The sequence below is a fragment of the Thamnophis elegans genome, chromosome 7 (assembly GCF_009769535.1).
Source record: "Thamnophis elegans isolate rThaEle1 chromosome 7, rThaEle1.pri, whole genome shotgun sequence".
NCBI classification, from domain to species: domain Eukaryota; kingdom Metazoa; phylum Chordata; class Lepidosauria; order Squamata; family Colubridae; genus Thamnophis; species Thamnophis elegans.
The window spans coordinates 48,185,509-48,202,056 of record NC_045547.1 but is presented as its reverse complement, the minus strand read 5'-3'; the positions used below and the strand labels follow the sequence as shown (position 1 = coordinate 48,202,056).

The window sequence follows — 16,548 nt, the reverse complement described above, 5'->3', positions numbered from 1 at the left end:
TCTCCATTTTTACATGTATATTATTATTTCTATAGCATCCGTCTACCAAATTAAATAAAAAGTTGCTCCTCTGTTACTGTTCCATAAAGTTGATTTTTACTAGGGAATACTGACTTTAGCCAAGGTAGGAGAAATTGAAGATTTCTGGATTTTGTTTTGTAGTTCTTTATGATTTGTGAGGGAGTTCAAATTAGCTTCAGTGGTCGTTGTTTCACAACAGGCCACACCAATTTATTATTTTATAACCTAGCATAACTGTTTCATCAAATTAAATTCTGTTTCACAATACCAAGGAGTAGAAATAAAGCACTTCTTTTTGAACGATTAAATAAGCCTCATCCTTTGCAAGATTCAGACAGCTGTTTCAGAAGCTGCTGATGGTGGTTTCCTTTACATGGCTCTCCTCAAAATGTGATGACATTTCTCATTTTTAAAAAATTGCAAAAAGTACAGGGCTGTAACAGAAACAGAAACCAACAAATGTCCCAAGAGCATCAAAAACAGGGAAGCAGCAATATTAAGATTAGTTATATACCATTAAAGTATTTAGTGTCTGCTACCAATTTCCTATATCATCTTACAGGTTTTACATTAAATGTTATATTAACTCAAAATGAAGATTAATTATTCATAATTAAATAAGATTACCGTAATTATTTATGGTGGGAGAAGGAATTATCTTTCATTTATTGAAAAGGTTAGAAAGTTTTGAACACTGGGAACAAGCAACAAATGCACATTGCTTTAGAACCTGCTAGAAAGCTTGAATTCTGAGGGCTGTTAATTATCATTCTTTTCTTTACTGTCCAGTTATTTCACACTGTCCACTTATTTCTTCCCCTCACTTTTTTTTTTTAGTGGAAAGAGAGAGAGCGGTGTAATAGCCTAGTGGTAAAGACACTCACCTCTCACTCTGAAGATTTAAAGTTCAATCCTAGATAGCAGTAGATTTTTCTCTCCTTAATTAGTTTTCAATATTCAATTAATGTGAAATTTATTTTTTATCTCATTCTGTCCTTTTTGTAGTAGTTTTTACATAAGGGGAGATCTTCAGAAATCGTTTATCTGAAATTATTAACTCTAGGATGACAGGTTAGAAAAGATCAGCATCTTTCTCTATGTTTAAATATTTATTTATTATCTTGTCTTTTTAGATCAAAATTATATTTTCAGCAAATACAAACCCCATCAACAAACCAGTTGATGAGAAAAATTTCAGAGAACTTGCAAAAGTCCGTAGTTTTATTCAGATTGCTCTAAAAGCTAATTATTTCCTCTATTCAATAACAAAGCAGAATGCCAAAGTTTAGGCACATAAAAAAAGATTAAAGAGATGTAACACATTAAACTAATCTTTATTTTAGTCTTCTTGATTACAGAAATCCAATTCCAACTAATTCAGGAAACCCTCTGTAACTTTTAATGGACGAATATTTGAAAACAAAACTGCCTATTAAGTGATTGAGTCCAATCTTGTTCTCTCTGCAGATATATGAAAGGTAAAATAAAATCAACATTACAAAAGCACATTTACCAATTAAAACTGAGTGAAAAGAGCTACCTTGTAACATTAGACCTCAAATCAAATGAGGGAGATGTAATTATAGTAGAAAAGAAATTATTTGAAAGAGTGAGTGCACAGAGAAACCCATTTCTGAGAAACAAGAGCAGAGATCCAAAATAGCAGCTGATTAAATGCAATACTGAAGTTCTACCATGTTTGGTAATAGTGTTCTGTTCTACATTTTTATGCCATATAATACTATTTATAAAATATACAATACCATATATTATAAGGACAACTTTCAAAAGATGAAGCAATATCAAAACTTTCAAATGATTTCCTTGGAAATAATCACATACTCACTTGATAGGGTATATTTTTTCTGACATGTACCCAGGCTCCTTGTTTATAAATGTATTGACTAGGAGACAAGAATTTTGATCTATATTCTGTATTCATTTTCCTATAAAAACACAGTTGAAAGTAAGAATTAAATACTACTTTGTAATTGTGTAGGGAAGTAAGAATGCTAACCGAAGAATCAGGAGATAACAAAATACTCCTTCTGCTCATTTTCAAAGTTGACTGTATTTAAACAACTATGTGTAGTGAAAAGAGAATTCAAGGCATTTTATATTCTGATATGCTTACACTTACTTAAAACGTCTATGTGAACACAGCAACTTCTGTTTGTGTTTTTCTTCTTTCTGCTTTGTTTCTAATTCATTTTGATTTGAATCTTCTGGTGTCTTTGAAGTGGTTTTACTTTTTTCATTCTAAAAAAAATACTTTATTGTACATTGTATAAATTATAACTTATTAAAATATATACCGTATTTTTCAGAATATAAGATGCACAGGAGTATAAGATGCACCAAGATTTTGAAGAGGCCAATTTTTTAAAAAGTAGGTAGGTAGATAGAGGGATAGATATGGAGAGAAAGAGAGAGAAATACAGTAGGTAGGTAGGGAGAGAGAGTATAGTTAGTTAGGTAGGTAGCTAAAGGGATACAGAGAGAGAGAGAAATAGAGAAATACAGTAGGTAGCTAGGGAGAGAGAGAGGGTGTAGGTAGGTATGTAGAGGGATAGAGAGAGAGAAATAGAAAGAGAGCGAGAGAAAGAGATATAAAGAGAGAGAGAGAGAGAGTAGGTAGGTAGGTAGATAGATAGGTAGGTAAATGTTTCCAGGTGTATTTATCCATGTGCTGGAGAAACAATTGCTGACAATCTGCAGCACCTAAGACTTGTTTCTGCTGGCACAGCATTTGATCAATCTAATTTTCATCAATCACTCTAACTAAAGAGCTTTCCAAAAGGAAAAAAGAAAAGTTTTTGCACTCTGCAAACCTCCCCAAAATGGGCCCGTTTTTCCCCCTCAAAAAGGCATGGGGGACTTGCAGTGCTCTTCAGGGGGGGGAGGGGGCAAAAACAAGCAAAAACAGCCAGTTTTTCATGAAAATGGACACATTTTTGTCAAAAAAATTGCATGCATAGTCTTATGGAGACTTATAGAGTGCTGCTGGGGACTGGGGGGGGGGGGGGACGGCCCTTTTTTGCTCATTTCTGCCCTCCCCAGCCCCCAGGAGTTCTCTGAAAGCCCCCATAAGGCTATGCATGGCCATTTTGGTGAAGGGGCAGGGCTTCAGGAGGCAAAAAATGCTGTATTCGGTGTATATGATGCACCCAGATTTTCAGCCTCTTTTTTGAGGAAAAAAGATGCGTCTTATACTCCAAAAAAATACAGTAATTATATTTACTAAACATCTAACTTCTAAACACAATGATTAATCTTAATTTTATGAAGTACATAAATATTTTTAAATGTTTCCATTAGAACACTTACTGATTATAGTTTTTAGTATGATATTCGTGAACCTCAAAAACTCAATAATTGTCAGAAATAATTTGAATATACTATGTAACTAGGAAAATGTATTTACATTTGATTGAAATGTGATCAGGAAATAGGAGTGGAAATAAATAGACATAAATAGAAAATATTAAGTACATAATGTTTTTCATATTACAGATAGTTCTCAACTTACACCTCTTGTTATTGTAAGTGACCATGTTACAAGAGCACTGGAAAAAGTGACTGTTTTTCACACTTACTCACATTTTTGTTTACTTCATTGCCTTTTAATTACTTAAGATATTATTCCCAATATTCTAGATCAATAAATTTGAGTGTTTTTATTCATATATTCATGCCAAATCATCTACCATTATCTGTAAATATCTTTCACACCATGTTTTTAATTTTGACTTGATGGCATGAAGATTGAGTCTTAAATATATTTTGAAATGTTTGAATTAATATTTAAAATTTTAATGAATGAATAAGACCAAAAACTATCAAGAACTTCAAAAAAGTATATATGTGAATTTTTAAATCTTAAAAAAATATGCATCATTTCTTTATATAGCGCAATCACCAGGACGAGAACATGAAATGAATTAACCAAATTAGAAATTCTAAGTATAGAAATTGCTAATTGAAAAGGGACATAATGCTTTAATAGGTAATAATACCTTTTCTTGAGAGGAAATGTCTACTGATTCGGACCTAGGACATTCACACTTTTCCAGAAAGCACTGTTTCAATTGTTGTATAGGAGGGGAAGGTTTGAAATTCCTTTCATATTCAGTTTCAGGAATAATAACAGGAGACTTAAATGGAGGAATGGATTGACTTGATCTGTGAATAAACTTTGGTTTATAAAATACATTATTTTTTTTATAAAGCTAAGTACATTTTGTCACTGAAATTAAAGAGACTTAGTGATCTTTAATCTCTACTATATCATTGCACAGCAGAAAAGTCTTAATCAGGTGATATAGAATGATCCAGCCATTTAGTTAAGGCAATATTACTCAAAATATAACTGTTAATACTTGAGAAATCAGCTAAAAAAATCAGTTATATAGTATTTTGAACAAAATGGAGCATTTCATATGCAATGTAATACAACAAAAAACGCAATACAACAACAACAAAAAAAAACTGAAAAAAGCCCCAATGAAGATATTACCCTGCATAGTAAATTTGCACTGAACAAGAATCACAAAATTATTTTATTAAGACTACCTACAAAGGAAATCTGGAAAAAGCCTCACGGAGCAAAACTGAGTTTATTTTTAAATTAAAATTTATAAAGTTGTGTGATACTTTTCAAGAATGAAAACACTTCTTAAAATACTTAGTTACCTGATCTGCTGCAAGGACTGGAGAAAGCTTCTGGGGGTTTTTCCAAACAAACTCTCTCTGGTACTCAGAACTTCTAGGGAAGCTTCTCGATCGTGAGATATTCATGCCTGCTTTCCTTTGTAGAACCCTATTGAGCTGACAACCAATATTAACAACAAATTCAGAATGTCATTTCTTTTTGTGGTCTAATAGCATAAGTTTTTATCATTATTAATACTAAAATGGACTACCCTGATAAAAGCAAAGTATATTATGACATTCTGCAAGCTTTCTTATACAAAATATGGAAATTACAATGGCACTAAAAAAGTTACTTATGACCATTTTTCACACTTACGATGGTTGCAGCTTTCTCATGGTCACGTGATTTACATTTGGATGCTTGTCAACTGACTCACATTTATGACAGTTGCAGTGTCCCAGAGTCACATGATTACCTTTTGCAACCTTCTGACAAGGCAAGTCAATGGGGAAGCCAGATTCACTTAACAACTGTGGTACTAGTTTAACAACTGCAGTGATTCACTTAATAAATGTGGCAAGAAAAGTCATAAAATGGGGCAAAACTCAACAAATTTCTCATTTACCATATATATTTTTGGTTCAACTGTGGTCATAAGTTGAAGACTATCTGTAAACAATTATTTTAAACATTGTGTCAACATTAGCTTTCTGGACTGCTTTTTTATTATGTTTTTCCTTTTGGCTAATTTATATTGCTTATATGGGAGTTTAGGAAAAATCTATTAAATCTGTAAGACTAAATTTTAGCGAAAAATTATTGGGCAACATTACAATTTTCTTCATATTTCTTTCTTGGATTTTTTCTTATGTTATTTATAATTCTTTAATCACATGTTTCTTATATTGACCTGATATTCTAACCATCCTTCTGTAAACATTATCTCCTTCTTTTTCAAAGCCCTCAAGGGGATTGCTTGCTTTATCCTTTATTAGAATCCAAAGATTCTTGCACCCTTTCTAGTGTAATGATTACTTTTCCTAAACTGAGCATTTTTCAGATGTGTAGACTCTGATTTCCAGAACTTTCAGCAATTGCCATTTTGGCTGTCTGGAAATTCTGCAAAATAAAGTTCAAGAACATGGAATGCACCCTGGCAGGGAAGTTTGTATTGTGCATATTAATAACTTTACAATGAGTTATTTCTGAGCTTTAACTCACAACATCAAATCAAACTTTTTTTTTATACTTCCTACCCCATGATCTGTTTTTCCTAATTCTTTTTTGGTAGATGCTAATACTTTATTTTCATGCACTGGAGTTTGGGGCACTGACTTCTTGTTTCTTCTAAGTGCTTCAGTTGATTCAGGTCCAGATCCTGCAGAGTTGAGATGCAGTTTTTCAGGAACTCTCGGTGCATCCAATGTCTCAATTGGGTCCTTATTCAGTTCAACATCCTTGCTGTCAGTTTTGTGCAATTCGACTGGCTCACTGACTTCCAATTCTGATAACGCATCTTTCTGCAAGCCATTACCTCCATTCCATTGAAAAGATTTTGAAATTTGTGTGTCATAATAAGGCACTCGTCTCTTGGAAATAAAATTTGGTTCTCTTGTGATCCCTGTAATACATGTAATATCAAATACTCTGATAATTTTTTAAAAGAATGTGAGCACCACTCTATTTCTTTTGTACGAATGCAGAAGAAAAAAATATAAATAAACATTTCATCACAGAAATGCTTCTTTTAGTTTGAGTAACACCTAGTAGTATATTAACCTTCACTCTTACTACTTTTTATTGCCAAATACATATCAAACAATGAAGAATAATTAATTTGTTTGACCAAATATCTAAGTATATTCTCTTTCGGTCTTAACAGGAACCAAATTAATTTAGTATCTAATATTGTTGTGTTTTAATGACATCTAATGTATTTAATGGTATCTTATAAACCCAAACTATGAAACTGTGTTTACCCCTGCTGCATGATAAAATTTATTTGATGAAGTCTGGATAATCACTGTGTTTCCCTGAAAATATGACATGTCCTGAAAATAAGGCCATGCCATATTTTTGGGTGGGCAAAAATATAAGCCCTCCCCTGAAAATAAGCCCCTTGGCTAACCCCCCTCCAGCCAGGCAGACCGCTACTCATAGACCTAGCAGTATTCTAAAGGCACCAAGCTGCAGGAGCCGGGGGGAGGCAAAGGCTCTAGTGGGCTAGATTGTTTAATGGTGCTGTGCCCAGCTGGAGAGATGGGTAGCCGGGCAGCTGCTATCTTGCAAGCGGGCTCCCGAAGACCCGGGCACAGTCTCAGGGGCGACCAGCTGTGTTGCGCTGTTGCAGCAGCGCAACGCAGCAGCGCAACGCAGCAGCCATGAGGTGGCCACACTCACAACCAGCCACCCGGTAACCCCCCTTTCCAGCCATGCAGAGTGCCATTCACTGACCTAGGGGCGCCAAGCCATGTGACCGCCTGTTTCCCGCCCCTCCAGCTCCCGCGGCTTTGCGCTTTCGGGATACCCCTATGTCAATGAATGGCACTCTGCACGGCTGGAGAAAGGGGTTGCATGAGCGCCTGTTCAGCCCCCTGCTTGCACGCCTCCCAGCCTCACCATGGCCCAGCTCTCTCTGCAGGGCCAGGGCGCTGTTACCGCCACTGCCGCCATCCCAGCATGGCTTCTTCCCTGGCTTCCAAACCCCGGATGTTGGCTGCCAAGTCTTCTGGCAGTGGCCACTCTGGGAGTGTGCACTGTGGTTGTGGGCCGGCTGCCGGAAGAGAATCAGTGAATGGCGCTCTGAATGGCTGGAAAGGGGGGTTACTGGTTGGCTGCTCGTGAGCGTGGCCATCTCATGGCTGCTGCGTTGTGCTGCTGCGACAGTGAAACACAGCAGTTCGCCCCTGAGGCTGTGCCTGGCTTTTCAGGAGCCCGCTCACAAGAGAGCAGCTACCAGCAACTCCAAAACAATAACCCACCCACCCCTGATAATAAGGCCCAAGCCATATTTTGGGAGTCAAAAGAAAATAAGATCCTGTCTTATTTTCAGGGAAACACATTAATATGTAGAAAGCAGTAACTATTGCAAGTATCTCTTATACAAGAAATACATCACAAAATATTGAATTTGTCTTACCAAACTCATCTGATCGAAGGCCAGCCCATCGGCACTTTTGTTCATGTGCAGAATTGCAGAGTCTAGGCTGTTCTGACTGCTTCCATTTGAAGTTTCTTTTGTACTCACTTAATCCCTACAATGATATAAAATGCGAATAGTAATTTTATGCCTTATTTCTTCCAAACTAAATAAAGTCACAACCTGGAAGAATTGATGTAAGCATTTTTACTTGATATCAAAGGTCAAATAATATTTCATAACAGTAAAAAATAAAAACAAAAGATTTCGCCAACAGGCTTTCCTATTTATATGATTTGATTCTACCTGAATCCACTATCATACATTTGCATAAACTTAGTTACATTCACATTTGTAGTATGCCTATCTTATTTCCTTAAATATTTTATTATGTATATGCAGTTCCTTCATGTAGAAAGGAAACAAAACTTATTAAATTTCTACTTCAGATTACTTAACCATCAGAATCTAACTTCACATCATGTTTGCGATTATATAGGTACTTCTTGATTTACAATCACAATTGGGACCAGAATTTCTATCATTGTTACTAGTCATAACTTTAGTTGACCTGATTTTACGACAATATTACAAAGTCATTAAGCAAATCATGTCATCATTAATCAAATCCAGTTACACCAATAGTCATTTTTGCCCAAAATTGGCAAAAAATGGTTGCACATTGTGACCAGGATTACAGGATGCTGAAAATGATCATAAATGAAATCCTGTTGCTAAGTGCTCAGGTTGCAATCACATGACAATAGGAGTAGTGAGATGGTCATAAATGAAAGCACAGGTCATCAGTCACTTTGTCTGGGGCTGCTGTTATTTCAAAAGATTGATAAACAGTCATATGTTGAGATTTTAAAGCAACCAGCTTTCTTTAAAGAGTCTGGATGGGTAAGTCTTTTTGTTATAACTGTTCTATTAGTTTACAATTGAAGGGAATTATAAACATTAAATAAGTTATTATTTAATAATTAAGGGCTATAGTACATATTAGAACAAAAAAATCAATCCACATCACATATGATGTTCTACATGGCACATTATCTGTCAGAAGCCCTGTCTCTGCAAGTGTAGCAATTTGTTTAGAGGGGAATAATACTCTTAAAAAGATGATGCTGCACTTATAACGTAAACATCACAGTGAGGCTAGCAACTGTAAATATGGCATATATTTTGTCCAATTTATAAGGCAACAATTATTCATTAGGGAAATAGACTGAAGCTGGTTAATTTTCCAAGACTTAAACTTAATTTTAAAAGTAGTTTGAAATTCTCTTCAACCTCTGAGCACAAGGTATTTTCATGTCATGAAGTATTTTTTGCAGATAATAAGTAATTGCATCTGCAGGATGCCACATAGTAATGAAGTGAGACTATTAGAAAATATGTTTCATACCACATCTAATAGTTAGGTACTCTTTTGTGAAATACTATATAAGATATTTGGGCAGTGAACAAGCCAGTCCTTTTTTGATTTTTCTTATTATTTTCTTACTTTCCCTCTCTTTTATTTAACAATTAACTCCTCTCAAATGTCTTATATTGAAAGTCAATGATGAAGCTGAGGTTTTATAAGGCAGTTTGATTATTCTTCACAAATTCATATATAACATTATGCTCTTTAATTAACAACCCATAATTTTTAAGAATACTTCTTGAGAACTTTTCTGTATGTGGTTTTATATTCCATATTAATATTCTTTAAGTAATATTTTATTTCTTACAGGAGAATAAAGGTTAATAATGAGCAGAAATTAAACAGAAGGAGGGAGGAAGGATTGCATTTCTATACAGGATATAAAGTGGATTTCCTTTCTTTCATAACTTAATTGGTTTCAATGCTTGATTGGTTCCACAAGAAAAATGTAGATTAATGCTCTACTCTTAACCACTCATCTCCATTGAATAAAAGATTGAAACAAATGGAATGATAACACAAATATTGACTTTTCTTTTCATATTTATAAAGTACTTTATAGGTTTAGGGCTGGGTTAGGATAATTACAAGACAGTACTCCAAACTGAAAGAATATAACTTGAACTATTAAAGAAAATGAAAATCCAAATCTCCAAGATCCAAATTTTGGCATGTTATTTTTGAAAGAAGCTGTTTTTCAAGGACTACATATTGTTTTGGAGGTATGAGTAGTATTTCAAGGTTTCAAAGTCTCAACGTTTAAATATTTCATTCCAAAGTCATTCCAAACTTATCAGTTGTATTGCAGTATTGAAACAGACTATTTCAACTGTGAAATAAGGATTGGAGAGGCCTGTTGAGATGTTAGATCACTTCTGATAAAGTTGGAATGAACTTCTAATGAGGCTGAGAAACAGTATCTGGGTTCAGTACAGATAACCCTCACTTACCGACTGCCTTGTTTAGCATCAGTTTGCATTTACCAGTTTTAAAAAGATCCAGCCTTGTGACCAGTCCCTGCATTTACAACTGTCACATCCCACATTCATGTGATCATCATTTGGCCACTTCACAATCAACATGCATTTATAACTACTAGTGTCCTGTAGTCATGCAATTACCATTTTGCATAGGTCGCAACAGGGCTTGCAACATGGTTAATAGAGAACAGAGAAGCAAACCAGTGTCATATGATGTGGTTTAATTAGTATGATTTGGGATGGTCATTAAACATTGATTCACTTACTGACCAAATGGAAATGACATCATAAGTCTGACAGAAGTCATATGATTTTCTGCTCAACAACCAAGTTGCTGAATCCAATTGTCATTGCTAAATGAGGACTACCTATATGCTTCAACTTCAGTTCAGTTCAGTTCAGTTTATTGTATTTATATGCTGCTCTTTTCCCCCGAAGGGGACTCAGGGCGGCTCACAACTCGAACCGGGGAAGGGGGATACAGACAAAAAATTTAAAAAACAACAAGCATAACAATATATAATTTAAAACTCACAACAGTCATACCATTCGAGACGGGGGCAGCAGCTCTTTAGCCCCAGGCCTGTCGGAACAGCCAGGTTTTGAGGGCTTTGCGGAAGGCCTGGAGGGTGGTGAGGGTTCGAATCTCCATGGGGAGTTCGTTCCAGAGGGTCGGAGCAGCCACAGAGAAGGCTCTCCTCCGGGTAGTCGCCAGTCGACACTGGCCGGCGGATGGAATTCGGAGGAGGCCTAATCTGTGGGATCTAATCGGTCTAGTGGAGGTAATTGGCAGCAGGCGGTCTCTCAAGTACCCAGGTCCAATACCATGAAGGGCTTTATAAGTGACGACTAGCGCCTTGAAGCGTATCCGGAGACCATTAGGCAGCCAGTGCAGCTCGCGTAGGATAGGTGTTACGTGGGTGAACCAGGTACACCCACGATTGCTCGCGCGGCTGCATTCTGGACAAGCTGAAGTCGCCGAATACTCTTCAAGGGCTGCCCCATGTAGAGCACGTTGCAGTAGTCCAGTCTAGAGGTCACAAGGGCGCGAGTGACTGTTGTGAGGGCCTCCCGGTTCAGGTAGGGACGCAACTGGTGCACCAGGCGAACCTGGGCAAATGCCCCCCTGGTCACAGCCGACAAGTGGTGTTCAAAAGTCAGCTGTGGGTCCAGGAGGACTCCCAAATTGCAAACCCTGTCTGAGGGGCGTACTGTTTGACCCCCCAGCCTGAGAGATGGAACACTTGGCCAATTAGTAGGAGGGAAGCACAGCAGCCACTCGGTCTTATCTGGATTGAGTACAAGCTTGTGAAGCCCCATCCAGTCCCTAACAGCCTCGAGGCACTGGCACATCACGTCAACCGCTTCACTGAGTTGGCACGGGGCGGACAGATACAGCTGCGTATCGTCCGCATACTGATGGTATTTTATCCCGTGCCGTCGAATGATCTCACCCAGCGGCTTCATGTAGATATTAAACAGGAGGGGGGACAGGACTGAACCCTGCGGCACCCCATAATTCAGGGGCCTAGGGGTCGATCTCTACCCTCCGACCAACACCGACTGCGACCTGTCCGAGAGGTAAGAGGAGAACCACCGTAGGACAGTGCCTCCCACCCCCACCTCCCGCAGTCGTCTCAGAAGGATACCATGGTCGATGGTATCGAAGGCCGCTGAGAGGTCAAGGAGCACTAGGGACGGAGGCATGACCTCCATCCCTGGCTCACCAGAGATCATCGATCAGCGCGACCAAAGCGGTTTCCGTGCTGTAGCCAGGCCTAAATCCCGACTGGAAGGGATCTAGATAATCGGTTTCCTCCAAGGACCGCCGGAGCTGAAAGGCTACCACTTTCTCAACAACCGTCCCCACAAAGGGGAGGTTGGAGACTGGACGATAGTTGTTTAAGATGGCTGGATCCAAAGATGGCTTCTTCAGAAGGGGTCTCACCACCGCCGCCTTTAAAGTGGGGGGAAAGAACCCCTCCCGAAGAGAGGCGGTAACAACCGCCTGGATCTAGCCCCGTGTCACCTCCCTGCTGTTAGCAACCAGCCAGGAGGGGCACGGGTCCAGTACACATGTGGAGGCACAAAACTTCTATGTTTTATACACCTACTGTCATGGATAAAATTCTACTGTGTAAGAATAAATCTGAAACCTGCTATCTTACACATGTTGTATCTGCAGAGCAAATAAAAATCAATAACAGAAGGAAAAAATAAATTAAAAGGCACAAAATGTTTGTATAAGGTATGTGCAAGTGCCATGTAATTTTTATTGCTTGTGAAAGTGTTAAAATAAATTAATACTGTTTCCCTGAAAATGTGACATGTCCTGAAACTAAACGAAGGCCATGCCACCTTTTTTGGGTGACAAAAATATAAGCCCCCCCGAAAATAAGCCCCTTGGACAATCCCCCCCTCCAGCGAGGCACCACTCGCCAACCTAGCAGTATCCCAAAGGCGCCAAGCCGCAGGAAAGAGGTGGGGGGAAAGGGGCTCGCGTTGCTTGGTGCCTTCGGGATACCGTTAGGTCGGTTAACAGCGCTGTGCCCAGTTGCAGAGGGGGGTTGTCGGGCAGCTGCTCTCTTGCGAGTGGACTCCCGAAGAGCCGGACCAGTCTCAGGGTCGAACAGCTTGTGTTGCGTTTTCGAAGCAGCAGCACAGCAGCCATGAGGTGACCACATTACTGAGCAGCTGCCTGGCAACCCCCTTTCCAGCCGGGCACAGTGCCATTCACTGATCTAGGGATATCGCCAAGCCGTGGGAGCACCTGTTCAAAACCCTCCGGCTCTATGGTGTACACTCTGGGAGTACGCTCTGCCGGCAGCCAGCCCACAACCATAGAGGATACTCCCAGAGCAGCAACTGCCAGAAGACTTGGCATCCTACCTCCGTGCTTTGGAATCCGTAGAAAAAGCCTATGCGGCGGGCGGCGGCAGAAGTGGAGATGCCCTGGCTCTGCAGGGAGAGTTAGGCATGGGCATCGTGAGCCTGGGAGTCGCGCGAGCAGGGAGCGGAAAAGCCGCTCGCTCAACCCCCCTCTCCAGCCATGCAGAGCCCCATTCACTGACCTAGGGGCATTCCGAAGGTGCCGAGCCGCAGGAGCCAGAGGGCAGTTTCTTCTCTGGCTTCCAAACCCCGGAGATTGGTTGCCAAGTCTTCCGGCAGTCGCCGCTCTGAGAGTGTGTTCTATGGTTGTGGGCCAGCTGCTGGAAGAGAGTCAGTGAATGGCGCTCTGAATGGCTGGAAAGGGGGGTTACCGGGTGGCTGCTCGTGAGCGTGGTCACCTCACGGCTGCTGTGTTGTGCTGCTGCGACAGCGAAACACAGCGATTCGTCCCTGGGGCTGTGCCTGGCTCTTCAGGAGCCCGCTCGCAAGAAAGCAGCCTCCCAGCAACCCAAAACAATAAACCCTCCGTAATAATAAGACTCAAGCTATATTTGGGGGGTCAAAAGAAAATAAGACCTTATTTTCAGGGAAACACGGTATTCATATATATTTCAAATGCCTTGAAAATTATGTGCCTACTTTCTTAAAAGCCACTTAGCTTTCTCTTTATTTCACACTTCAGTAGCTTTTGTCTGATCTACTGCAAACTGAATTATGTTTTTTATCTTTATCACTCACAATGGTTACACTATCGTCCTTATTTCCACATAGGACATCTTGTCAAACTCAATTCATCACCTCTCTAAACTCAAAGCAAAGAATCCAAATAAGCACTTCCCCACAGCTCAACTCATCTCATCCCACAAATATCCAAGAGGTTTCCTACTACATTCTTGGGCTGTTCCAATTCATTTCAGTAACACCCTGGGATAGACCATAAAATATCATTGCCCAAGATGCAAAGATAAGTCATCTTCTAAATGGTACAAATTGAATTATGACACTTTTTCCTCTAGCAGGTTCCAATTGTGTTAAATGTATTATCGGCATTAGGCTAATATTATTATTATTATTATTATTATTATTATTATTATTATTATTATTATTATACAATTGTTTCACAGCGGCTAGTTGTTTCGCCGGATTTGGCATTGGTTACTAGTCGGGCCCCACCCAGGGGCCTAGGACGTTGTTGTTGTTGTTGTTATTTTTTAATTATTATATATTATTAGATATTTATTATTATATTATATATTCTTTCCATTTGAGCCCAAGCAGAGCAGACAATGGAGTTTCCCCTCGTCGTACAGCTTTTAACATCTGAATAAGGACCCTGAAGAAGGAGAGAGCCAGCCTTGAGACTTACCACCGATCCTAGTTTCCCATGACAGCTCATTCCCGTTGATAACCACATGCTAACTAACTCAGATAGGCTCACTGCCTTCCTATCCTGGGGCCCCTTCGGCTGGGCTTGGCGAAGGGTCAACGAGACTACCAGCAGCAAGCCGACCCGGATTATTTGCTGGTGGAGAGGGAACGAATCCCCAAAGCGATGACAATATGGGCGCTTCTCTTGAAACGACCAATAACGCAACGGCCAATTATCAAGGATGCGCGAGGGGAGGAGAGACGAGATAAAGAGCGGAAGCCGAGGGCTTCTTCTGGCTTAAAGTTTCCGAGCCAAAGAGGGGAGAAGCCTCTCGCTGAGGACACGGCGGCGGCGGCAGCCCGATCTCACCTTCCAGTGTACAGGCATGGCTCTTCGTCTGGCTGGAACGAGACGTTGGGCGGCGAAAACGTGCGCAGTAGTCTCCAACCTTGGCAACTTTAAGACCTGTGGACTTCAACTCCCAGAGCTTTGCTGGCTGAGGAACTCTAGGAGTTGAAGTCCACAGGTCTTAAAGTTGCCAAGAGGGCAGTTGCGTTGGAAGCGGAGAAGGACGCCACAGCCGTCAACACTGGCGTTTCCTTGACAAAAAAAGCCCCGCGGCCTCCTTGGCTCCGGGCCTCGGACGCCTGCGCGAGAAGCCACCAATCAGAGCCTGCATGCGCGTTTGCCTTCGCCGCCTCTCTGGCTCCGCCCTTTCAAACTGCCGGCGGCTCTCCCGAGCGGGAGCGCTGACTTTGTTAGTGGAGTGAGGGCAGTTGTGCGTCCGGGGCGGAGTGTTGTTATTGTTGATCTCTCTTGGAGAGATCTCTATAATCGTCTTTTATTCCTCCGCTAAGGTGATTGTAACCGCTGTAGGATAAGGCGGGTTTATGTTTATATTCAGATTCGTGTCCAAAATAAATAACGGTGAATGGGAAGATCTTACGATACTTTACCCCCCCCCCGTCAGATTGTTAAGATAACATGAGGCGGAGACGAGCATTACTCCATGTGCCTTAATGTGTCATTAATACCGCTCCCCTTCCACGTTGCTTAATTGTAAACGGAAAGAGATGCGAGTGAGGATTAGCAGATCCCTCTTGAGGCAAAGGAGGATTTGGAGAATAGGAAAGGAGGACGAATGGAGGTAAAGCAGGACACACCGATAAAGTAGGACATCAAGTGAGATTTGGACATTGTGCGAAACCTACTGGGTCAGGCTGTACAGCCTCTCGGGACCCCTTTACTTCTGTATTAAAAAGCTACATAGGCAGAGTTGCAGCTTGCAAAAGAACAGGAAGCAAGTGCCTAACCACAAGATGTTATAGCCAACGTCCCTATGTCAAAACCTATGTCAAAAGTCCAAACCACAAAGTTCAATTAAAGTTCATTAATGACACATCCATACCTGTAACAAAAGGAGAAGTAAGGCCCCATCTCCTTATAAGGCTTTCTCCTCAAGGTAACCACTAAGAAATGAGTTAAGTATTTCCATGTTACGCTGCCTTTGAGAATGTGTAAGAACCCGTGCTTCGATAATGAAGGTGGTTCAGAACTTGCAATGCTAGCCATGGGCTAGCTTTCTGAACCTGGCTGCCAAGTAAACTTCCTGTATCCTAAGAAGTCTAAAGCCTGTCATTTTCTGCAACACCAACTGCTTAATCTTTTGGCATCTGCAACAAAATACATTTGAAACAGAAGAAAAAGTATTTAGGCCTATATGTGTATAAAATCACTTTTTCCAGAAAATGGGGGGGGGGGTGTTTGACTGCTGAATCTTTCTAGTATATTTTTATTTTCAAGAACATGCTAGTAATAGTAAAGAATCCAGGAAAACATGCTTGTCTTCACCCTAGAAACATGCGTATAATAGATATGAAAGGTGCAGATTGAAAGAAACAAGGGGCTAGAATCAGGAAATAATGTAAATCTAGGCTTTGAATCTCAATAGACAAGGAAAAGAAACAAACAATTTATACAATGACACATACATAAAAGTTTAATGGCTGTGTTGTTAAAATAGTACCAGACAATATTTGATTTTAAGGCTGTCTAGGGAGGGAGAAC

The 16,548-nt window shown here is 40.0% G+C and overlaps 1 protein-coding gene across 4 annotated transcripts in view; it reads right to left on the bottom strand.

Annotated features, from left to right (window-relative positions):
* Positions 1-15,112, bottom strand: part of MDM1 (Mdm1 nuclear protein) — a 41,064-nt gene extending 25,952 nt beyond the window's left edge. For 2 of the 4 annotated variants that reach the window (XM_032221006.1, XM_032221007.1), the window contains exons 1-7: positions 14,851-15,112; positions 7,815-7,929; positions 5,932-6,296; positions 4,714-4,848; positions 4,038-4,214; positions 2,162-2,280; positions 1,868-1,967 (exon numbers count right to left, since the gene is read on the bottom strand). In XM_032221006.1, the coding sequence (XP_032076897.1) occupies positions 1,868-1,967; positions 2,162-2,280; positions 4,038-4,214; positions 4,714-4,848; positions 5,932-6,296; positions 7,815-7,929; positions 14,851-14,868 (1,029 nt within the window). In that variant the 5' untranslated portion in view covers positions 14,869-15,112. Of the gene's footprint in view, positions 1-1,867; positions 1,968-2,161; positions 2,281-4,037; positions 4,215-4,713; positions 4,849-5,931; positions 6,297-7,814; positions 7,930-14,478; positions 14,647-14,850 lie in introns of those variants that run through there. The other 2 variants (XM_032221008.1, XM_032221009.1) reach the window with 2 other exon arrangements.
* Between the last annotated feature and the right edge of the window lie 1,436 nt (positions 15,113-16,548).